Below are 25816 nucleotides of genomic sequence, written 5' to 3'. Positions count from 1 at the left end.
TATGAATGATCCTAATTCCAAGGGAGACTTTCTGAATATATCGTGCAATGTTCAAATCAGGGGAACAATATCTCCTTAAACATATTCATCATTCTGTGTGAAAACATCAAAATCCACTCTAGCTTTTTAAAAATATATACAGCCTGATATTGTTATCCACAGTTATCACCCTATTTGCAACAGAATAGTAGAACTTCGTTCTTCTAATTATAACCTTGGTTAATACGGGGAGATGCCAGGAGAAGCAGCATAGTAATGACACTGAGGCCCATGACAAAAAAGGGTTAAGTGGGGGCGCCTTTGTTTTTCTACCTCTCTTCCTGTGAAAGGCACAGCTGCAGCCGGCTGCCTGGCTCTCTCAAGGACCCACGGAGACAACCCATTGGTCTGTAGTTTCGCTTCCCTTCCTGCCCCTCCCCCAAGGGTTTTAGTTTCATTTCTTGGGGTTCCTGGGTTCCTCGGTGGGAGCTCCTCTGGGGAGACTAGGCCTCTGGTGAGTAAATCCTGACCACACTGCCCCGGCCTGCCTTCCACCCTTCTCCACAGAATCCCAGCTTCTCCACTGGTGTCTGAGGGTGTGTTGAGGGCAGAGGTTGGGAAACTGGGTTTGCCTGGGTGAGTTTGATTTCCCGAGAGCTACTCTGAAGGGAGGAAGGGACATTCACTTGGCGGCTTCCGGTTGTGAGCCCTGACTGATCCTCAGAAGAGCAGAGAGGCAGCCTTAAAAGAGGTTCGAATCTCAGGCTGAGCCTCTCCCACACATCCTTCCCGTTCGGTAACTTTGAATTGCACCTTGCCAGAGAGTCAGAATCCTCTTCCAGAGGCAGGCAGCCCCTCCCCCAAACAGGGGCAAGGGAGAGGTCTTCGAAAAACTTAACAGTTTAATGCCTGTCAGGATAATCGGGTAGTATTTCTGCATGACTCAACAGATCAATTTCAGACCCTTGGCCCCTGTTCAGGCTTGGTGTCGCCTGGCTACCTCGCAGGCTACCCTGTGAGAGCCAGAGAGAATGGGGGGCGGAGGGGCGCCGCCCTATGCCTGAGGTGATAGGGCGAGGTGCAGGGGACCCCGGAGGCGCGCTCTGGCCTCTCACGCTCTTGCTTGGGGTGCTCCAGTATTAGCTACATATAATTTACAGTTGTTTTATCTTCTTAAGGAATTACGTAATGATTTTCTTTGTTTCTCATATGGGGGAACTAGGCAGGAAGATTCAGTAGGAATAGGTGAGCTAGAATCAGAATTTCTGCCAGCCCTGTGTTGTAAATCTGCCCCATTACCTATCCAGTATGCCCAGTTTCCCATAATACACCTTTGTTTCATCTGGGATCAGGGATGAGGAGACACGGTGATAGCCATGTGGAAATAAACTAATTATTTGCCTGACATAACCCTTAACAAATTACTGTAGTTATTACTTTTGTTGCAGCACAACTTCGAAAATTTAGTTAGCAGTGTTGCTAAATGCATCCCCAAACCTGAGTCTGCTCACTGTATGTGCAGGAAGTCAATCACCCACATCTGGTTGGTGAAAGAAAGTAGATATTTATTTGCAAAGCTCAGAGCAAGGAGCCAGGTAGCTTAATTCATGTTTTTTTGTTTCAGTTTGAAAACTAGTCAACATTTCTTGGAAGAAAAGTCTGGTGGTGATGAACTGCCTCAGCATTTGTCTGGGAAAGAGTTTGTTTCTCCCTTGTTGGAGGAACAGATTGCTCATTGTTTCCCTGATCTTGCTGAATTGTCTCTTGGTATTCTTTGCAGCTTGTTAAGCTTCCTTCAAATCATTATTTTGAATTTCTTCTCAGGAAATTAGTTGACTGCCATTTCTTTGGGTCAGACGCTGGAGAATTACTGTATCCCTTTCGGGCTTTTTCATATTTCTTATGTCTCTATGTTGATGTTTGGCGCGATCTACACCGTGACACCATCCTAGGCTCTAGCCCCCGCCGCCATTGCTGGAAGCCAGGTGGCCACATGGCCCAACCACCTTTGTCAAGCTCTACCCCCATCCTGATGAGATTCCCTGCTGCTGCTTCCCTGCCCGCCCTTTGGCAAAGTTTTAAAAGGACCTGCTCCTGAACAGGGGGCTCTCTCCTCTCTTACACTCTCTCTCGGCTCGCGCTTGCTCGGTCTCTTCTCTCTCTTCTCTCCTCGCTAGCTCCTCTCCTCTCTCTCTCTCCTCTCTTAGGCTCTCCTTCTCTCTTTTTTTCCTTCCTCACCCTTTCCCTCCGGCCTGCTGGGTTTTCCCCAATAAGCCCTTTCCCTTATTCGGGTGTTTGGTGTGTTTTCTGGCGACCTTACATTGGTGCCGAAACCCGGACCTTACAATGTCTGCACGTTTGACAGAAAACTCACTTCTTCCATTCCTTTTTTCTTTTTTTTAAGATTTACTTATTTATGTGGAAGAGATGAAAGAAATGAGAAAGAGATGGCACTGTATTGCAGAACTTGCAATGATTTCAGCTCACTTAGACCTAACTAACTGCCTGCTTATTCACTATGTATCATTTAGGCTCACCTTTATGGTTTTGGATATTAGTGTAGTTGCTGGTGTATGAATCCATCATATATGTGTCAAATGAGCACATCTAATATTTTAAGACTTGCTAAAGACTGCTATCCATTTCTTCTGGGATTATATTTTTCAAATTTCTGACTAATGTGATCACATGAGTATATCTGTGTCATCTCCTTCCCCAGCTACCACATCTATACATACTTTTAGGGTGCTGTCAATGTCTGGCAAATTTCCAGGCCAAGGTGAAACCCCCATATATACAAACACAAGAATCTCCCAAATCTCCTAAAACACTTCCCGGAATCTAGAAAAATACTTCCATACTCCTGTTTTTCGGAGTACTGATTGTGTATATGTATGAGCACATGCAGTTTTCCCTAATTGTCTGATTAACTCTGTGGGATAGAGGAGCAGCTTCTGAAGGAGGACCATGAATGTATTAAATTTATCTCAGTTCGGTATATTAAAGATAAATGATTTTTGGAAGTTGCTTAGTATCTAAATTTACCCAACTGGTAAAAGGATTTGCTCTCACCATGTATACAAAAATGTATATATAGTGCTATTTATAGTGTGATAATAAAATAAATTATTGTAAATGTATGTAACCAAAACATATACTGTAGACAAGGTGCCCAGAGTAGCTCTTTCTAATAAGAGAACATGAATGATTTTGCCAGTGTATAAGAATGAGTCAGACTGATACCAAAGAGAGTATTCCATGATGAGAGAAGAGCAAGTTTAAAAGCTCTGAAGTATAAGTGGTTTAATGCTTTTAATACTGAGAAGGTGTTTTTGGCTTGGGGAAGAAAAGGCAAGGATAGATGACAGATCACTCAAAGTCTGGGTAGGAAAAGCCTCAGTGTCTCTCCCTTTCAGTAAAAATAAGGGACAATTACAATCACTACATGGATGGACTTTGTCATGTGACATGAGCTAAGAGTAAGTGCTTTTAATTGTTTGAAAATCCCTATTTACCAAGTCACCACATTGCTTTCCTTATTTCTTTTCTTTCAGTAATTTGGTCTTGGCCCATCCTTGATTTTTACATAATCAGTGTCCCTTCCAGCTTCCTTTCTTATTCTTCTCTTTTAATCTTCCTTGTCTTGCAGAAATCTGTGAGCAAAAGGAACCTCTGAAACCAGAACAGGTAGGAGCAGAGAGCTGATTTCTATGGCTTCAGCAATCTTAGCGAATATGAAGGAGGAGGTGACCTGCCCCATCTGCCTGGAGCTCCTAGTAGAACCCCTGAGCATAGACTGTGGCCACAGCTTCTGCCAAGCCTGCATTACTGCAAACTATGAATCCATGATAGCCAAGGAAATGGAGAGCAGGTGTCCTGTGTGCCGAATCGGTTACCAACTTGAGAACCTGCGTCCTAATCGACATGTGGCCAACATAGTAGAGAAGATCAATGAGATCAAGTTGAGCTCAGAAGAGGGGCAAAAGCAAGAGCATTGTGCACGCCATGGAGAGAAACTCCTACTGTTTTGCAAGGAGGATGGAAAGGTCATCTGCTGGCTTTGTGAGCGTTCTCAGGAGCATCGTGGTCACCACACATTCCTCATGGAGGAGGTCGCCCAGGAGTACCAGGTAAGAGATTAGCAAGGAGGGAACACAGGGCAGGAGATGATACTTCATGGGAAATGTCTACTCTGCATTTTGCTTATTCTGTCAACGCAGAACTGAGGCCTACACAAATTTCTCTTTATCATGTGCTTACCTTCCAAGGCCTAATGGCCATTTTGTGCACTCCATGCAGTTATAGGAGATAAGCCTAGAACTCAGACTCTCGGACAGGAGTAAATATTTTTATACCTTATGCTTTTTGTGCAGAGATTTGGTTCTTGAGAAAAGCTTTGCCTGTTCTTTTTAGCAGGAGAGTAATGGGTGAGCTGAGATATAAGGTCATTCTTTGTTACAAGATCAATTTTTTCTTCTATGAAAAAAAAAATAGTCAGAGAAGTCTTGGGAAGGGGATGGTGACTTCTGTTGCCTGAGCCTTAAAGAACACATTTACCACCTCGAGTTTTCTTCCAGCTCAGAGATTCTGACTGCCGCTCTCACAGTCACGGTAAACTCCAGGCTTTTCTGACATGAGCTTGATTTCTTCCATGTTTATCCTCCAGCCAGGCGCTGAGAAAGCTCCTAGCCTGACTGCTCTGATTCCTTTCTCACAGGAGAAGCTGCAGAGCGCTCTGAACAACCTGATGACAAAGCAGGAAGAAGCTGAGAAGTTGAAAGCTGGCATCCAACAGGAGATAACTTCCTGGAAGGCAAGAGGAGATACTTTTCAGGGAGTTAGCCAGAAATTACGGACCTCTCTAACTTTATTTTCTTGATAGTTGATAAGTCAAGAAGTTATTTTATTAGTCCCTGTGAGTGTCCTGGAAAACTGTCTTAAAGCTAAGCCACATGCAGACATCCCATTTTGGGTTAGGGTTGGCCTTGGTAATACTACCAAAAGGACATTACAAAAGGGAAGTAATAGGAAAAATAGGCTTTTATAAGAATTGTTCCTCTGCTTCTGTATCCCTTCTGAATGCCTCTCTCTATTCCCATTCCTGAAGAATCAACTGCAGAAAGAGAGACAGAATATTCAAGCAGAGTTTAAACATCTGAAAGACATTCTGGATTCTGAGGAGCAGGATGAACTGCAGAAGCTGGAGGAAGAGAAGGGGCATATTCTGAAGAGTATGGAAGAGTCCAAGCATGAGCTGATCCAGCAGAGCCAGGTTATACAAAATCACATCTCAGACTTGGAGAATTGCTTGCAGAGACCAACAATTGAGATGCTGCAGGTAAGACTTGTAAAGTCTCAATATCCAGCATTCAGGGAAAATGAAGATATTTGCTTTTTTTCTGTGTTTCTGTGTTCCTTCTGTTAGTAGCATTAAAGTTTTAGGGTTCTAAAGTACTGCACAGAATGAACTTCAGAGGCTATAGGAATAATTGCATTATGAATAGCAAGGGAAATTACATTTTTATGAATGTATCAAATACAGTGAAAAATTTGACATTGGAGAGAAAAATCCACTGTATCCAGTGATTTTTCAAAAAATTTTAAAGTTTTGGGACCGGTGCCATAGCATAGTGGAGAAAGCCGCTGCGTGCAGTGCTGGCAGCTGGTACCCGGCTGCTCCACTTCCAATCCAGCTCTCTGCTATGGCTTGTGAAAGCAGTGGAGGATGGCCCAAGTCCTTGGGCCTCTGCACCCATGTGGGAGACCTGTAAGAAGCTCCTGGCTCCTCGCATCGGATCAGCCAGCTCTGGCTGTTGCGGTCATTTGGGGAGTGAACCAGCAGGTGGACGATCTCTCTGTCTCTTTCTCTGTCTCTGCCTCTCTGTAACTCTGCCTTTAAAATAATAAATAAATAAATCTTTTAAAAAATTTTAACGTTTTACTTAGTTGAGAGGCAAAGAATAAGAAAGAGAAATTGAGAAAGCCCCTATCCATTGGTTCACTCCCCCAACATCCACAAAGCTCAGAACTTGGTCAGGACAAAGACAAGACTGGGAATTCAATTTAGTTCTCTTACAAGGGTGGCAGGAACCCAATTACTTGAGCCATTTCTGCTGCATCTCAGGGTCTACATTGATAGGAAGCTGGAGTTAGTGTTTGGAACTAGGAATCAAAATGTCTTAACTACCATACTAAACACCTGTTCCTGTTCAGTGATATTTTAAAGGCACCTATGCTCTGTGATCTACCATTAGGCACCTTTTCAGCATTCAGCTTAGTCACTGGTAAGATAAATTACACTCTGAATTTTAAGAAGGATTTTTATTTTTTGACCTTGTAGAATGAGTACAGACTTTTCCCCACTTTCTTGGTTTCCTAAAAAAAAATTGCAAACTGGCTTTATTTCTTCTGTAAATATTTAGTGGAATTCACTAGTAAAACCTTCTCTGTTTGCCTTTTTTCTTCTTTTTGGAATGGTATAAAATTTAAATTGTTTTCTACTAGCATTAGATTTATTTGAATTTTCTATACTTCTTAAGTCAATTTTTGGCAAAATATACCTCTGGAATTTGTTCATTTCATCTAAGTTTTCAAATTTATAGGTCTAAAGTGATAAAAATTCTTTATGATCTCTTTCATTTAAAAAAAGTTATTTATTGATATGAAAGGCAGAGTGACAGAGAGAGAGGTAAAGACAGAGAGAGAGAGAGTCTTCCATCATCTGCTGGTTGACCCTAAAAATGTCCAAACAGCCAAATCTGGGCCTGGTTGAAGCCAGAAACCAGGAACTCCATTGGGGTTTCCCATAGGGATGGCAGGGTCCCAAGTACTTGGATCATCTTCTGCTGCCTTCCAGGCACATAAGCAGGCAGCTAGATGGGAATTGGAGTATCTAAGATTAGAACAGGCACTGCAGTATGGGATGCTGATGTAGCAAGCGTCAGTTGAACCCACCATGCCAGCCTGTAATTTTTATTTTTTATTTTGTTAACTATTCATTTTAATAAATAAATACACATACTGATAAAATATCGATCACGTAGAAAATGCTAGTTTCTAAAATTTATTTGAGAGACAGAGAGAAAGAGACAAAAAGAGACAGTACCCGTCCACTGATTCAGTACTCAAATGCCCACAACTTGGTTAGGGCAAAAGCAGGAGCCAACATCTCAATCGAAATCTCCAGTGGTGTCAGGAACCCAATTACTAGAGTCATATTGCTGCTCCCTAAGGTCCAATTAGAAAGACATTTCACTCAGGATAGAGTACTGGGTGTGGAACTCAGGCACTCCAGTGTGGGATGTGAGCATCATCACCAATGCCTTAACCTTTAGGCCAGATAGCCACTCCCAAAATATTTACAATTATTTACATTGTGAAACGGCTAAAGAGAGCTAATTAACATATGTATTGCATCACAATCTTATAATTTTTTTGTGTGGTGAGAACACTTAAAATCTACTCTGCAATTTTCTAAAATACAAAATGTTTTAACTGTAGACATCATTTTGTGTAATAGTTCTCTTGAAGACTGTCCCTCTATCTAATTGAAATTGTGTACCTTTTGACAATATCTGCCTGGTTCACCCTGTTCTACAGCCCCAGGAAACCCTTCTTTCTCTCTCTACTTCTAGGATATCATCTTTTTTTACATTTTAAATAGTTAAGTGATTGACTATTTTATGTTCTACATATGAGAAAGGTCATGTAATATTTGCCTTTATATGCCTGGCTTTTTCACTTAACATGAAGTCTCCCAAGTTCATTCACACTGTTACAAGTGATAATATTTCCTTCCTTTTTATCTTTTTAATTAACATTTTTAACTAATTAATTTTAATTTTATTTGAAAGGCCAAGAGACAGAGAAATAGAGATCTTCCATACAATGGTCCACTTCCCAAATGTCTGCCACAGCTGGGGCTGGGCCAAGCCAAAGTTAATGAGCTTGAAACTCCATTCAGATCTCTCATGTGGATGGCAGGGAACCTGGGAGTTGAACCATCATCTGTTTTGTTATCTCCCAAGACACATTAGCAGGAAGCAGAATCAGAAAAAGAAGAGCCAGAACCTCAACCAGCGACTCCAATACGGGATGTAGGTGTTCTAAGAGGCAACTGAATCACTGTGCCAAATACCCACCACCATCCTTCCTTTTAAAAGGCAGAATAGTTTTCCATTTTTGCACATATACCATATTTTCTTTATCCTTTCATCCATCAATATATACTCATCTTAATTCCTTATCTGGACTACTGTGAATAATGCTGCATAAATAATAGCACTTGGACATGGCTTATTTCATAGCCTTTCAATATATCCATAAGAGTAGATCAAATGGTAATTTCCATATTGTTTTCTAGAATGGCTGTACTAATCTATTTTGCCACCAACAGTGAGCAAGTGTTCCTTTTTCTCTATATCTTCAACTACCATATCCTGTCCGTGTACTTCAGATTAATACCAACTTCATTCCTGTAAAATACTGAAACTTGCCTTTGATATTATTTTTCTTCTTTCCTTACCCTTTGTGTTTTTCTTGTCATATATTTATATGGATCATAAACAAATGTCATAAACCTATCAATACTGTATTTAAATCTTGTGTTAGTTTGTCTTTTAAATTTATTAGGAAAATAAATTAGAAAATAAAGAGGCTTTTATATTAAAATACTTTATAGTTTTTAATTCTATGAATTGGAATCACTCTTTGGAGAAATTTTCTTCCTGATGGAATAACCTTTAGAAAATATCATTTTAAGATACACATGCTAGGCCGGCACTGTGGCGCAGCAGGTTAAAGCCCTGGCTTGAAGCGCCGGTATCCCATATGGGCGCCGGTTTGAGTCCCAGCTGCTTCACTTCCCATCCAGCTCTCTGCTATGGCCTGGGAAAGCAGTAGAAGATGGCCTAAGTCCTTGGGGCCCCTGCATCTGTGTGGGAGACCTGGAAGAAGCTCCTGGCTCCTGGCTTCGGATTGGCACAGCTCCGGCCCTTGCGGCCAGTTGGGGAGACCTCTCTTCTCACTGCTTCTCCTCTCTGTGAAACTCTGACTTTCAAATAAATGAATAAATCTTAAAAAAAAAAAAAAAGATTCACATGCTAGCAGCAAATTCAGTGTTTATCTTACAATAAATATGTACTTTTTCTGCATTTCTGAACAGGCTTATTGCTTTATATGGAATTCTGGATTGATGATTTTTTTCTTTCCATCCTTTCAATGTGTCAATCTAGTCCTTTCTGATCTCTAGTGTTTCAAATGAGAAGTCAGCCATTCATAATTTCAATAGCATTCTTTAAGAGATGATTGGTTTTACTCTTACTGCTTTAAGAAAATTCTTTTATTTTAGCTGTTAAAAGTTTATATATTAGCTGGCGCCGTGGCTCACTAGGCTAATCCTCTGCCTGAGGCACTGGGACTCTGGGTTCTAGTCCTGGTTGGGGCACCAGTTCTGTCCCAGTTGCTCCTCTTCCAGTCCAGCTCTCTGCTGTGGCCCAGGAAGGCAGTGGAAGATGGCCCAAGTGCTTGGGCCCTGCACCTGCGTGGGAGACCAGGAGGAAGTACCTGGCTCCTGGCTTCGGATGGGTGCGGCGCCCTGGCTGTGGCGGCCATTTGGGGGTGAACCAACGGAAGGAAGACCTTTCTCTCTGTCTCTCTCACTGTCTAACTCTGCCTGTCAAAAAAAAAAGTTTATATATATTGTATTTGCATGTGGATTTCCTATTTGACTTGGGACTCATGGAGCTTAAGTGAGTGTATTATTGTTTTTACAGAAGTTTTAAAGTCTGTTCCTAGTTTTTTTTTTTTTTTTCCATCTCTTCTGGACCACCTACTACAGGTGTGTTGGTACATTTGATGTCATCTCACATGTCTCAAATTCTTGTCAATTTTTTAAATCTTTCTTTCCTCTGTTCTTCAAAATGTGTTTATTGATGCAGCTTAAAGTTCAATGATTTTTTTGTCTGCTATTGAGCTATTCTAGGCAGTGTTTCATATTTGTTATTTTACTTAAAATTTCAGGATTTTTGATTTTTAATCATTTTTACCTCCCTACTGTGATTCTCTATTTTTTAAAAGATTTATTTACTTATTTACCAAAAGGCAGAGTGACAGTGTGTGTGGAGGTGGGAGAGAAACACAGAGAGAGAGAGAGAGAGATTTCCATCCACTGATTCACTCTGCAAATGGTCACAGCAACAGATGCTGAGCCAGACTGAAGCCAGGAGCTAGAAATTCCATCTGGGTCTCTCCTGTGTGTGACAGAGGCCCAAGTACTTGGACCATCTTTCACTTCCACTGCAGGCAGCTAGCAGGCAGCTGGATTGAAAGCCAAGCAGCCAGGACTCGAGCTGGGACTTCAGTGTGGGATGCCAGTGCCTGAAACAGCAGCTTAACCTGCTGCACCACAACGCTGGCACTCAGGATTGTCTCTGTCTCTGAATCATTGTTTTCATGCTTTATGCCTCAATCTGAATTCTCTTATTTTAACCTAATTACAATAGTTCCTTTGAAATCTTGATGTCCTAACTTTGACATCTGTGGTCACTTGGAGATATTTTGTAGGTTTTTTTTTTTTTTTTTTTTTTTTTTTTTTTTTTTAAAGATTTATTTATTTGAAAGTCAGAGTGAAACAGAGAGAGAGAGAAGTCTTCCATCTGCTGGTTCATTCCCCAACTGGCTGCAGTGGCTGGAGCTGCACCGATCCGAAACTAGGAGCCAGGAGCTTCTTCCGGGTCTCCCACACAGGTGCAAGGCCCAAGGCCTTGAACCATCTTCTACTGCTGTCTGAGGCCATAGCAGAGAGCTAGACAGGAAGTGGAGCAGCCAGGACTCTAACCCATGTGGGATGCCAGCACTGCAGGCAGCAGCTTTACCCACTACACCACAGCACGGCCCCGATATTTTGTACTTTTGTTTGGTATTTTTCCCATAAGTATAGGCCTTATTTTCTTGTTTCTTTGTATGTTTCATAAATTTTAGTTGTTAAACACATTTTTATGGTATTATGTTCTTTCTCTGTATTTTTTTAAAGATTTATTTTACTTATTTGAAAGACAAAGTTACAGAGAGAGATAGAGACAGAGAGATAGGTTTTCCATCTTCTGGTTCACTCCCCAGATGGCCGCAACGGCTGGAACTGTGCCGATCTGAAGCCAGGAGCCAGGAGTTTCTTCTGGGTCTCCCACACGGGTGCAGGGGCCCAAGGACCTGGGCCATCTTCTACTGCTTTCCCAGGCCATAGCAGAGAGCTGGATGGGAAGTGAAGTAGCCAGGACTCGAACTGGCGCCCACATGGGATACCGGCGCTTCAGGCCAGGGCTTTAACCTGCTGCGCCACAGCGACGGCCCCTTTCTCTATATTCTTATTTGTTCCTTCCAAGAAGTTTGTTTTTATTTTTACATTTAGTTACCTTTTTTTTTTAAAAGATTTATTTATTTATTTGAAAGGCAGAATTACAGAAAGGCAGAGGCTGAGAAAAAGAGAGAGAGAGGTCTTCCATCTGCTGGTTCACTCCCCAGATTGCCACAATGGCCGGAGCTGTGCTGATCCGAAGCCAGGGGCCAGGAGCTTTCTTGGGGTCTTCTACACGGGCACAGGGACCCAAGGACTTGGACCATCTTCTACTGCTGTCCCAGGCCACAGCCACAGCATAGAGTTGGATCAGAAATGGAACAGCTGTGATTTGAACCGGCATCCATATGAGATGCCGGCACTACAGGTGGCAGCCTTATGCCCTATGCCACAGTACCGGCCTCCACATTTAGTTAATTTTTTTCCAGGGCTGCAGGTGTCACTGCTGAGTTTAAATAAACATGAAGTGTAATTTTAAAGAATAGTATCTTATATTTCCCAGGTGTGCCAGTGTATCTCTGATTAAATTCTAGGCTGAAGAGAAATGATACAAATACTCAGGCCCTTCAACATAGGAAGACTTCTGCCCTCTACCATTGCATCAGTGTTTGGACACAGGAGTGAATTCAAAGTTCAAGTCATTTTCAGATCTGTTGTGTTCTTTCAGCTTTCCTATTCATGTGTGTCCATCTTTAGCCTGGCCAGGACTATATGTCATTTAGCCCAACTTAAATTGGTATATGTTATTCTTTTTTTTACAGCAATAACACAGTGATGCTTTTAGGATGGACATCTGAGTTAATACAGAAAAATAGGAAAGCTCAGAACTTTTTGTCAAAACTTAGAAGTTCTGTGATGGGTTTATATAAGAAGAATTCATTCTTGCATGTCCTTCAGGTATTGTGAATAAAGTAAATAAATAGAATTTGCAGTAGAATGTAGACCAAATCTGGATGACAAGTTTTGAGCTGAAAAATTGAAGTATAGCTAAAGTTACAATTACCCTCTCCAAAGTTCTTTTTGCCATTTAATTTAGTCTTTTTTGGTTTATGTGAAGGCAACATAATAGAAAAACCATATGTTTTTAGGTGTGTGTGTGTGTGTTTATGTGTATGTGTAGGCCTGGGTTTTGCCTTAGTTTTTAGAGAAAACTTTTAATTGGAGGAAAAGATCAATTATATTGACACATGTCTTTCCAAACAGGTAAAACAGGATGTGCAATGGTAAAGAAGAGTAAGTGGCTGAAAAACATTAAGAATATAGACTCATCTGACCTGTCCTTTTTAGGACACTGACAAAGTGATATTGGCAAAATTCTAGACAGTGGGGTAGAAGAGAAGACTTATGACTGGTGTTACATATCCTGAGTTGTTGGACCTTATGGCTTCTTTATTAGTAAATATATCAATTGTATTTAAGTGGCAAATCTGAGTAAAAACAGAGAATTGGAAATTGAGTGCACATATGTATATTTGAATTTAAGGAGGTGGGTAAGATCAATTATGGTTAGTTTATAATATAGGAAGAGAGAAGCTCAAGACAAACCTGTACCTGTTTGATTTGAGAACTATTATTTACTCATTGATGACTCTCTAAAGCCTAGCATGGTGCATCAGTTTTCATGTATGTTGAATAAATGAAAGAACTATAGATTATTTAAATAATTACATGGGTAGTCACACATTTGTGAGGGAAAATGTGGATTTCTTCTTTGCTTTTTCCAATCCTCAGATAACAGAAGCCACTTGCTGAACACAAGGGTCAAAGCGGTTTCTATTTTTTTTTAAATGTTTATTACTTATTTGAAAGGCAGAGTGACAGAGAGAAGGAGGGAGAGACAAACAGAAAAATAGATTTTCCATGTTCTGGAACACTCTCCAAATGGTTGCAATGGCTGGAGTTGAGCCAGACCAAAGTCAGAAGTTGGAACTTCATCTGGGTCTTCCACATGGATCACAGGAGTCCAAGGTTTGGGTCATCACCCTCTGCACTCCAAGGCACTTTTACAGGGAGCTGAATTGGAAGCAGAACAACTGGGACTTAGGAACTGAGTCTCCAGTATCAGTTGTCATTGTCTCAAGGGGCAGCTTAACCTGCTGTACCACAACTTCAGTTTATAATCTGATTCTACCACGTATTAAAACAACAACAACAACAAAAAAAAACATTTATTTGAAAGAGTTAGGAGAGACAGAGAGTTAGATCTTCCATATGCTGGGTCACTCCTCAGATGGCTGCAATGGCCAGGGCTGGACCAGGCTGAAGCCAGGAGGTCCGTCCTGGTCTCCCACAGGGTTGGCAGAGGCCAAGACACTTGGGCCATTTTCCATTTCTTTTCTCAGGCCACTATTAGGGATCTGAATGGGAAACTGAGCAGCCCAGACATGAACTGGCACCCATACTGGATGCCAGCTTCACAGGTGGTGGCTTTGCCCACTACAGCACAATGCTGCCCCCTGCTACAGATATTTAAAGAGTTAGATCAAGTGTGTGACTGTCCTGAGGAGAGAGGCTAAGGGAAGAACCTGCGATTTCTAAGTATGGGTAGCAGACACAGACGGGCAGATATTATGTGTTGATATGTAGTTTTTCTATATTTTGGGAAACTGACAACCTTACATGAACCTGCTGAGGTGATTATCTTGAGTCTTATAATTACTTCTCTTTCACACTGGGACCATGTCCATTTTCAGCACATCAAGGGCTATTGGGATGTGATGAAGCATTGCAAGCAAGGGATGCCTATTATTACTCATGTTTTTTTCTGTTCTCCTCAGGATGTGAATGACATCATTTACAGGTACGTGTTGTGTGAATCCAGGGATGGTCCTGTGATGCTGTGAGAAGAGATTTGTAGCCATTAGAATTATTTAATATTCATATAGAAAAAAAAGACCCAGGGTGGGGAAATTTATATGTCATGATATCCCAAATTTCTGATGATAATTCTCAGATTGACTGTTCTGCAACTACATGGAACAGACAAGATTCTATGGTCGAGAATTTGAGTTGTGGAAGTCACAGGTTTGCTGTCAGTATTGATATTAGGGATAAGATATATTAGTGTCAGACCCCTGTGATATCACTATGGAATTTACCCTCTGTTCCTTCAACTAGATCTGTTTATGTACATAAAAATAATATTCTGGAGGGCGTGTATCGTTTTTGTCTGCTAAGTACCCATAATGTCCAGTGAGACAGTTCTTGCATATTTTTTCCCCTCTGGCAATAGAAATGATCAGGTCCTTCTTCGTGGTTCTATTTAGATATTCAAAAACAGATTTGAATCTCTTGGAACAATGCTTTCGTTCCCTCATACAAACACTTGATCCATCTTAGTTGTCAGATACTTTCAAAGAGTGTGGAAAGGTGTCATTTTGATGTCTAAACCTTTGTAAAATCAAACTCCTTCCAAACACATGGAACTCAGACTAGTATTACTTTGCTGTTTGTAATATGTCCTTTGTGAGGTGTTTGTAATTTTCACCCAGATAGTCTGGGATCTCAGGTGTTGTCTGAGGGCCAGGCTGTTTTTTGAACAGTCTTTGAAGATCTTCGGAATCCCCAGATAGGAAGCCACATTTGATATGTCTCAAACTTCCAGGAATCAGTTTCTACAACCTCACTTTCTATCTCCCTTGGAACCTCTACCCAAGGCATTGATTCTACCACATATTAAATACTTTATAAGGTAACAAAGTTTGACTTCATTTTCATTTTCAGGTCTATAATTGCATCTTCCTCTATGAGTCTAGGATATGCAGAGGGTGAATTTAATTATTTCATTTTAGAAAGAAGAAATTGCTTCTGAGAGGTCCAGATCTGTTCAGGTTCACACAGGCAAAATAGATGGAAAAGTGAACATCAGAAAATTCCTTCTGGCAGGATTCTACCCTCTCCCTTCTCAAGAACCCCCTTAGAGAGGATTCCAGTGCATTAGTGGAGTAAAATGATAAGAAGCTGATGTTAGGGGAACACAGGGTCAGAGGTGTGGAGGTCAATTTTGTCTTTTTGCATTTTAGGACTGAGACCTTCACCTTGAAGAAGCCAAAAACTTTTCCTGAGAAAGAAAGGAAATCATTTCAAATTCATGAGCTGAAAAGGACAATGCAGATGTTTCAAGGTTAGGAGAGCTAGATCCAGTGTCTGGCTGTGGATGAGGAGATACTAAGTGGGAAAGCGGGTACAGTTCGTAGATATGTATTGAAGAGACAAGGGAGGATGCACGTTGTGTGGTAATGTGGTCCTATTTAATGGGGAACCACAAGGTCCTGGTTCACTGTCCTACCGTTGTCCTCTCTCCTTCCCCTAATCTGGTGAAGAAATAGATTTCAGTGCTGTCTTATTTGCTTATATTCAGTACTATGATTTTTATCATTTCAGACCTGAGACATGCCCAGCGCTATTGGGGTAAGTGTACATCACAATATTACAAGCCATCCTGTTGCCATCTTTCAGAATTTTGTTCTCTAGTAAGTCTCATGTTGATCACTCATGTTTCTCTTTTCAACACACATGGAGTTTCTGCAGTGTTCTGCCTCTGCCGATGACCAAAGTTCCACCAAGTTCCAAACTCTCAAGTTCTTCTCAAGATTATTCTCATAACATACAAATAACTACATCATGTCCCTAACCTAACCCTCTATTTTTCTACAGTTCACGTGACATTGACTCCAAGCAACAATCAAAATATTGTCATTTCTGAGAATAAGAGACAAGTGATGTATGTGCATTACCATCAACGTCTCAATTTATTTTCTCTTAGTGATGATCATGGCTTTCGATATGGGACTAGGCAGAATTATTTTGATGGCATCCTGGGTTGCCCAAGTATCACATCAGGGAAACATTACTGGGAGGTAGATGTGTCTGGGAAAAGTGCCTGGATCCTAGGTGTATATGGCCCACCCTTATTGCAAACCACAACATCGTTTGCTTATGAACAAGTTTCAAAGTATCGGCCTATAAATGGCTACTGGGTAATAGGGTTGCAAATTCAATATATTTCTTTTGAGGAAAATGCCATTTCCTTAACACCCATTGTTCCTCCTTCTCGTATTGGAGTTTTCATAGACTATGAGGCTGGCATTGTCTCATTTTTCAGTGTTACACAGCACAAGTTTCTCATATATAAGTTCTCTGCGTGTTCTTTTTCTAAGGAAGTTTTTCCATATTTCAATCCTATGCATTGTCCAAAGCCCATGACAATCTGCGAGTTGAGCTGTTGAGCCTCCTTATACCCTCCACTTCAGTGTGGTATCTCTTACCCTGGGGTACATCTCTTGTGTCTAAGCCCATCTGTACCATTTTAACTATTTTTTCCTTTTGAGTGTTTCCATCCTTTCCATTTGAATGTTTTTCATTCACTGTAAATAAATGGTTTCTAATAATATGTATCAGTTTACTTTCAAAATTGTTTCCTCCACCATGTTTTAAGAAATAGAATAACTTGATTAAAGAATCACAAATTATTTATTTTTAGCAAATTGTAAATAATTGTCTCTGTATAATTAAAAAAATTGTTCCTATCAAGTGCATAGCTGTGTCATCTTTTATTTTTTATTTCTGCAATAATTCTGCTTCATTGGAAATCTTTTACTGTGTTTATTTAAAGTGTTGTTTAAAGACTTGTTTGCGGGGGCCGGCGCCGTGACTCACTTGGTTAATACTCCACCTGCAGTGCCGGCATCCCATATGGGTGCTGGGTTCTAGTCCCGGTTGCTCCTCTTCCAGTCCAGCTCTCTGCTGTGGCCTGGGAAGGCAGTGGAGGATGGCCCATGTCCTTGGGCCCCTGCACCCACGTGAGAGACCAGGAAGAAGCACCTGGCTTCTAGCTTCAGATAGGCATAGCTCCGGCCTTAGTGGCCATTTGGGGGGTGAAGCAACGGAAGGAAGACCTGTCTCTCTGTCTCTCTCTCTCTCACTGTCTATCAAATAAAATTTAAAAAAAGACTGATTTGCCAGGCCAAAGCTAGGAGCCTGGAATTCTATCCAGGTCTCCCATGTTTGTGCAAGTGCCCAGGGACTTGAACCATCATCCTCTGTTTTTCTAGATGCATTAGCCTGGAGCTGGATTAGAAGTGGAGCAGCTGGGACTCAAACTGCTGCACATTTTGGATGCCAGTGTTGAAGGTAGCAGTTTAACTCACTGTATCACAATGGCAGTCCCTCTGTTTATTTTTTAAATGAATTTTAAAATATATTTTGCACAGTGGTACAAGGAGAGGCAGAAGTTGAATTCTGAAAATTCTTGATTATAATGTAGGTAAGTTTTGCTGATTACCTTCAGTCTTTTTTTTAAAACTTTTATTTAATGAATATAAATTTCCAAAGTACAGCTTATGGATTACAATGGCTTCCTCCCCATAATGTCCCTCCCACCCACACCCACAACCCTCCCCTTTCCCACTCCCTCTCCCCTTCCATTCACATCAAGATTCATTTTCGATTCTCTTTATATACAGAAGATCAGTTTAGCATACATTATGTAAAGATTTCAACAGTTTGCTCACACACAGAAACATAAAGTGAAAAATACTGTTTGAGTACTAATTATAGCATTAAATCTCAATGTATAGCACGTTAAGGACAGAGATCCTACATGAGGACACACAGTGCACAGTGACTCCTGTTGTTGAATTAACAATTTGACACTCTTGTTTATGGCCTCAGTAATCACCCTAGGCTCTTGTCATGAGCTGCCAAGGCTATGGAAGCCCCCTGAGTTCACCGACTCTGATCATATTTAGACAAGGCCATAGTCAAAGTGGAAGTTCTCTCCTCCCTTCAGAGAAAGGTACCCCCTTCTTTGAAGACCTGTTCTTTCCACTGGGATCTCACTTGCGGAGATCTTTCATTTAGTTTTTTTTTTTTTTCCCCCCCGGAGTGTCTTGGTTTTCCATGCCTGAAATAATCTCATGGGCTTTTCAGCCGGATCCACATGCCTTAAGGGCTGATTCTGAGGCCAGAGTGCTGTTTAGGACATCTGCCATTCTATGGGTCTGCTGTGTATCTCACTTCCCATGTTGGATCGTTCTCTCCCTTTTTTATTCTATCAGCTAGTATTAGCAGACACTATTCTTGTTTATGTGATCCATTTGGTTCTTAGTCCTATCATTATGATCAATTGTGAACAGAAATTGATCACTGGGACTAGTGAGATGGCATTGGTACATGCCACCTTGATGGGATTGAATTGGAATCCCCTGGTATGTTTCTAACTCTACCGATTGAGGTAAGTCAACTTGAGCATGTCCTGAATTGTACATCTCTTTTTTTTCTTTTAAGATTTATTTTATTTTCTTTTAGATGTACCATTACAGAGAGAGGGAGAGAAAAAAAAAGAGGTCTTCTATCCACTAGTTCCCCTCCCAAATGGCCACAACAGCAAGAGCTAGGCTGATTGGAAGCCACGAGCTTTTTCTGGGTCTCCCACATGGATGCAGGGGCTCAAAGACTTGGGCCATGTTCTATTGCATTCCCAGGTCATAGCAGAGAGCTGGATCAGAAGTGGAGCAGCCAGGATTTGAACCAGTGTCCATATGGCATGTCAACACTGCAGATAGCAGCCTTACCCACTATGCCACAGCACCAGCCCTGAGATAGGGCCTTTAAGGAGGCAGTTAGGTGCAGGGGCCCAAGCACTTAGACCCTCTTCATTGATTTCCTGGGCCATTAGCAGAGAGCTGGATCAGCCCACATGGGATGCTGGCACCACAGGCAGAAGCTTAATCTACTATGCCACAGCACTGGCCCTGACCTCAGTCTTCATTGAGGTGAAAGGAACGAAGGAAAAATCCTGTTCCACTTCAGTGAGATAGGAGGGGAAATGTTTCTGCAGTGGGTGTTCATGTAGAGATCAGTGGGTTCCCCATGTCTTTTGATATTTTTATTCCCATCTCTTACTTGAGTTCTGGGCTAGAAAAATTGTAGACTTTTTGATCAAGCAGTATCTGTTCTCAACCACACCTGGCCATAGGAATTCCAAATTTCTTCATCTTTGGGTGAACTTTGTTGAGAGAAATATTTGAAGATGAATATATCCAGTATCTCTGTGTGTACACCCCTTTACCTGAGCACTCATACATGGAAACTGGGGCAAATCCTGTAAATTTCCCCTTACACCTTACCTTCTGATCTCCTGTTGCTATGATGATGGAATACCTCAATTATTAGGAACACTATTTATTTAACTACTTGTACTATCTTTTTTTTTTTTTTAACAGAGTGAACAGTGAGAGAGACAGAGAAAGGTCTTCCTTTTTCCGTTGGTTCACCCCCCAATGGCTGCTGCCACCAGCGCATCGTGCTGATCCGAAGCCCAGAGCCAGGTACTTCTGGTCTCCCATGCGGGTGCAGGGCCCAAGCACTTGGGCCATCCTCCACTGCACTCCCAGGCCACAGCAGAGAGCTGGACTGGAAGAGGGGCAACCGGGACAGAATCTGGCACTAGAACCTGGGGTGCCAGTGCCACAGGCGGAGGATTAGCCTATTGAGCTGCAGCACCAGCTTACTTGTACTATCTTAAGTTGCTGACGGGTCACTCTCCATGGACATTTATTCTGTCTTTTCATTTACTGTACTGCTCAGTCCCTCACTTCAGAAAGAAGTAATTACAAGGAAATAAAGACCTGAATTTGTAAATACAACAGAAAAAATTACACAGTGAGGGTATTCACTTTTTAACAGAGGATCCTAGACCCAGAAATTAATACCTTTGCTAAAAAGAATATGAAACCTATAGATGTCCCAGCTGTTTTGTGTCTTGTCAATAAAAGGCTGCAGAAGATATCTTGGAATCTAAAGTCCACTGGACAAAAACTATAAATTGCTGTTTCCCTGTGTATTAGTTCCATGACTTTCTCCTCTTTATCACTGAACCTCAAAGTAGCAATAATGCTAGCTTGTATTCTGGTACCTTAGTTCTGTGCTGGGCTAATAATTACATAGATGTGTGAACACCGTGGAGTATTTGAGTGTTCTTAGGAGACTCAAGGCATAAGGGACCTTCAGTCTACAGGGTAATTCATGGGCAAGATGCAAACAGTGGTCCTAAAAGCCATCATCAGATAGTGATCATTCTGGGAACCTGAAATCTTTACTAGAATGGACACAAGATCTACACCCATTGATATAGTACGCCAGTGAACACCTTCCATTTTTCCCAAGGATATTGCTGTGTAGTGTCTTCATCCTAATGCCTAATCTTACCATGCTGTCCAATGCCAGGTCATGTTTAATGTCAGTATCAACAATCACTGCTCCCCTTTTCCATGCCTCTTCTGAACTGTGTGCCCTTCCAGTTCAGATGACTCTTATGTATGTCTTCATGGGATAGGAAGTGAGGCATTGTTTTTATACTTAGTGTTGCTTTGCCACCACTGAGACCCTCCAGGTGCATTCCTAGGTAAACAGACAGGATTTTAAGGAGTTAGTTATTTCACATATCTCATATAAATGTGGAATCTGAGGAACCAGAGACTTGAGTAGAGTCAGAAAAGTTGACCTTTCAGATCTAATCCAAAGGCAACCTGGGAGCTGAATTTTTTCCTTATGGAGAAGATACCTGTCTTTTCTCTTAAGGCTTTCAACTGATTGAACGAGGCCCTCCCCTTTGGGGAAGCAGATTTGTTTTACTCAAAGTTGACTGTTTTAAATGTTAATGTTATCTAAAATAACTACATAGTAACATCTGGCCTAGTGTTTATCCAAAAATTCTGGCATCCCATCGCTCAGCTAAGTTGACATGAAAATAGGCATTGCAGGTTCATTAATTTTCAACTTTGTACCCATAAACATCATAAATCACACTTAATCTTTAAATGAAGATAATAACAAGGCCATGCTTAACCACCCAATGTGATCCACTGTCCTTTGTACTACCAACTCACATTAGCTCTTTCTTCAGGTGAGGATGAAGGTCTTTGAGTAGTGTTAACTCTTTTCCTTGATATATTATAATGTAACTACTAGACTGTTAAGTTATAGTAATGCTTAAATTCTGTGATAAAAGTGAATATATTTTGTGTTACTTATGAGATGGAGGTGAAAGCATTTCATATACATGCCCAGAAAAAAAAAAAAAAACAGAGTAAGAAAGACTCTTAATAATTGTAGTCTTCATTTCTGTAACTGGCTGTGTATTCACAGCTGGTCTTTGTAACTACTCATTCTTTTTTTTTTTTTTTTTTTTTTTTTTTGACAGGCAGAGTGGACAGTGAGAGAGAGAGACAGAGAGAAAGGTCTTCCTTTGCCGTTGGTTCACCCTCCAATGGCCGCCGCGGCCAGCGCGCTGCGGCCGGTGCACCGCGCTGATCCGATGGCAGGAGCCAGGAGCCAGGTGCTTTTCCTGGTCTCCCATGGGGTGCAGGGCCCAAGCACTTGGGCCATCCTCCACTGCATTCCTTGGCCACAGCAGAGGGCTGGCCTGGAAGAGGGGTAACCGGGACAGAATCTGGCGCCCCGACCGGGACTAGAACCCAGTGTGCCGGCGCCGCTAGGCGGAGGATTGGCCTAGTGAGCCGCGGCGCCGGCTGTAACTACTCATTCTAATATTAATCATTTTGTATTCCCTTTGCTGTCAGCAAGCAGCTCACCTTTTTCTTGTTCTTTCACTGGTGAGATAACCCAGACTTCTGAAGGGTCTTTGCAATGAGTAGTACTGCCTGAATTGGGTTTGCATTAGACTGTTTAGGTGACCATAATAAAAAAACCATTGACTAAGTGGCTTAAATAATATAAAAACAATTTTTTAACAGTTATGGGGATTAGAATTACATGATCAAGTTGCCAGCAAGATTTATGCTGAGTTTAGTTTCTCCCATTAAATTGTCTTTTTTATGTGCTCACATGACCTCCTCCTTAAGTACATGTGGAAAGTCAGGGAGAACATTTAGTATTTTTGTGAAAGTACTAGTCATTTTGGCCACCTTTATGATTTCATGTAACTACTTCCTTAGAGGGTCCATCTTCAAATACAGCCACTGTACATTTCAGCATATAAATTTGTGGTATTGGGGATACATTCAGTACTTAAAAGGGGTATTGAAGTTTTCCGATGACATTTAACACAGGGCATGGTAATATTAAGAAACATTCTATATGACTGCTTGTATTCCAGACATATTATTCCTTACCTCCATTGGAATAAAAGTTCCATTTCCCCTGCAGAGATGAGATCAGTCACCACCCCCACCCCACACCACCCTCAATCAGTATAGTATCTCTCTCTGCCTATTAATTTGGAGGCATGAGGGACCTAAGCTGGTCAGTGTCAGTGTTAACTTCCAGTTCAGTGGAATCACTATATATCTACTGGTGGAAGCATTTCTTCCTTTGGAGCTAAGACCTCTATACCATCAGAAGGAAGAAATCTGTTGCACATGATAAGAGAGATCCAATGTGATTAATAGACAACCAGGGTATTAGCTTACTAGAGTTGTATAAGAAAATGCCATAGATGGGGGTTAAACAACAAAACTAGAAACTAGAAGGCAAAGATCAGATTGTTAGCAGATCTGTTTTTAAGAGGCCTCTCCTTGACTTGCAGATGGTTGCTTCCTTGTCTTCTCATCTCATAGTCTTTACATTGTGCTCCTGTATTTCCTGGTATCTCTTACAAAGACGTCAGTGATATTAGATTAAGGAACAACAGTTATGGACTCACTTAACCTTAATTACCTCCTTAAGGGCCCCATCTCAGGGCCAGCACTGTGGCATAGTAGGTAAGGCTGCTGCTTGCAGTGCCGGCATCCCATATGGACACTGGTTCAAATCCTGGCTGCTCCACTTCCGATCCAGCTCTCTGCTATGACCTGGAAATACAGTAGAAGATGGCCCAAGTCCTTGGGCCCCTGCACCTGCATGGGAGACCCAGAAGAAGCTCCTGGCTCCTGGCTTCAGATCGGGCTGGCTGCAGCAGTTGCGACTATTTGGAGTGAACCAGTGGATGGAAGTCCTCCCTCTCTGTTCCTCTCTGCCTCTGCCTCTCTGTAACTCTTCTTTTCAAATAAATAAATAAATCTTTAAGATGTGCACATTAGGGGTTAGGGATTAACTTGTGAATTTGAGGAGACATAAATCAACCCATAATAATCCATCATCTAGGCTACAAAAACTTGCTTTCTTATATGCAAAATATATTCACCCCCATTCCAAAAGCCCCAAAGCCTTAGTACATTTCAGCATCAACCCAAAGTCCATAATTATATATACATATATATGATTTATATATGCATATACATATATTTGTATACATATACGATTTATATATATATATATATAAATAGGGTAGGAGTGAGACTTGGGCATGATTCTTTCTGAGGCAAAATTCTTCACCAGCTATGAATCTGTAAGACAAGATATACTATGTGCTTCCAATAGACAATGGTAAGACAGTTATAGAATGAACATTCTCATTCCAAAGTGAATAATGTGGGGGAAAAGACGTGACAGTTGCCAAGAAAGTTCAAAACTTCTCAAGGCAAACTCTACTTAAAGTCGTGAGAATCATCTCTGACTTGATCACTTCCCTTTAAGTCATCTCTGGTGATGGCTGGAAATACTGATATGATAATCCTGGTTGCAAATCTGCTTGGGAATTAGGCTCATCCCTTCCAGCCCTGGACAGCAGCCTTGTTTCTGAGGCACTGAACATGGCAGCCTAGCTCTCTGAAATTGAAGAGATAGCCTCATCTTTCAGATCCATGCCCTCTCAGCGGCTCATGATAGTCACGGCATCCCTACCGATTCTGAGTCACTTAGAGGATAATCCTGTTCCTGAAGGAAATTGCATATTTGCAGCTATATAGATCTTGTATACTATTCTGTAGAACCTAAGAAGTCTAATATCCTTTCATTTGCTTTTGATTTCTTTTTGTCCACTTTCATCCTAGCTGGCAATGGTCCTGCTGGTATAGCCTCTTCTCAATTCCTAACTTCAGCTTAGATGGTTCATAAAATGTGTAACCCATACCAGTGATATTTGTATCCAACGATTTTTCCACTCACTTCCTTGCTATTTTTACGTGAACACACTTTCTCATTTTTCTTACAATATAAATAGGCTGAGAATTTTCTAAATTTTTAAGTTCTGATTTCTTTTTTCTTGATAATGACTCCAATTTATATATACTGCCTTCATTTTACTGTAAACAGCAAGGAGAAGCCAGGTACCTTCAACACTTCCTTTAAGGGGCTAGTGTTTGACTAGTGGCACAGCAGGGGGCCTGGGTTTGACTCCCAACTCTGGCACCTGATTCCAGTTTCTTGCTAACTAAGACCCTGTGACAGTGGTGATGGATCAAGTAACTAGGTTCCTGCCACCAGAGAACTGGATTGAGTTCATGACTCCTGGCTTTGGGGCAACCAACCGTCTCAGCTATATGTGGGTATCTGAGGAGTGCACAAGCAGACAAGAGCTCTCCAACTTTCTGTAAGTCTGTTTCTGTTTCCTTCTCTCTCTGAAATTACATAGTGATGAAAGGGTCAACTTAATATAATAGAGTTACTACAGTTAAATATATATACAAACACCCTCAAACCTATCTGAATATATATACATGTATTTACAGATTTGAAGAGATAAATTGACAGCAATGTAATCAAAACAGACATTCAACATCTCAAAATGTACCAGGAAATTCAGGCAGAAAATCAATAAATAACTGGAACAACATTATAAACCAAATGAACCTCATAGACATATTTAGAACTTTCCACCCAAAAGAATATATGTTCTTAAATGCAAATAGAACACATTACATGTTATAGTACATGTATAGTACATGCATAGTACACATAACATGTTAAATTACATGTTATAGTCACAAAACAAATATTAACAAATTTAAGATAATTAAAATTGTCCAAGTAAGTTTTCTGAACACAATCACATCAAATCAGAAATCAATAATGTAGGAAAATGGGAAAATTAACAAAAGTGTAGAAACTAAACACATTCTTAAGTAATCATTGAGTTAAAGAGAACAACAAAAGGACTAGAAAAAAGTAGTAGTAAGAGTCTCTGCTTCGGGTCTCCCACATGGGTTCAGGGGCCCAAAGACTTGGGCCATCTTCTCCTGCTATCCCAGGCCAAAGCAGAGAGCTGTGGACTAGAACCGGTGCCTATGTGGGATGGCAGTGCTTCAGGCCAGCGCTTTAACCCCCTGTGCCATAGCGCCGGCCCCTTCCCTGGCATTTATTTTCATAAACTTTACTCTTACTACTACTTTTGCTGTAATCCATAATGTTTGTTGTGTGATTTCATTTAGCTTTGTCCCAAAATATTTTAAAATTTCCTTTTGGGACTAGAATCCGGTGTGCCAGCGCCGCTAGGTGGAGGATTAGCCTAGTGAGCTGCGGCGCCGGCCTCCGTAATGTCTTTTACTTGCTTTATTTCTTCCCCTATTCATCTCAGATTACATAGAACTTCTTATATTTAGAACTGGTTTTCTTCAATTTTCAGCTCCAAGAACTATCCAAACT

At 41.2% G+C, this 25816-nt stretch overlaps 2 protein-coding genes across 16 annotated transcripts in view; both read left to right on the top strand.

Moving 5' to 3' along the window:
• Window positions 1–364: 364 nt before the first annotated feature.
• TRIM5 (tripartite motif containing 5) lies at window positions 365–20294 on the top strand. Of its 15 annotated transcripts, XR_011388241.1 has the most exons (10): window positions 370–493; window positions 3629–4109; window positions 4697–4792; window positions 5087–5317; window positions 14026–14132; window positions 15355–15455; window positions 15716–15742; window positions 17386–17464; window positions 17545–17597; window positions 19558–20294. XR_011388241.1 is itself a non-coding variant. In XM_070072926.1 (9 exons), the coding sequence occupies exons 2-8, from the start codon at window positions 3690–3692 to the stop codon at window positions 17460–17462; spliced, it is 1059 nt and encodes a 352-aa protein (XP_069929027.1). In that variant the 5' UTR covers window positions 370–493; window positions 3629–3689; the 3' UTR covers window positions 17463–17464; window positions 19558–20294.
• The window catches only part of OLFR651_1 (olfactory receptor 651), a 23079-nt gene continuing 16837 nt past the window's right edge, over window positions 19575–25816 (top strand). Inside the window, exon 1 of the mRNA XM_070076884.1 lies at window positions 19575–19662. The gene's annotated coding sequence lies outside the window, so the exon portion shown is untranslated. The remainder of the gene's footprint in view (window positions 19663–25816) is intronic.

This window comes from Oryctolagus cuniculus, chromosome 1, assembly GCF_964237555.1.
Source record: "Oryctolagus cuniculus chromosome 1, mOryCun1.1, whole genome shotgun sequence".
Classification (NCBI taxonomy): domain Eukaryota; kingdom Metazoa; phylum Chordata; class Mammalia; order Lagomorpha; family Leporidae; genus Oryctolagus; species Oryctolagus cuniculus.
Note: the sequence above shows the minus strand (reverse complement) of the source record. Positions and strands in the feature narration are given on the sequence as shown.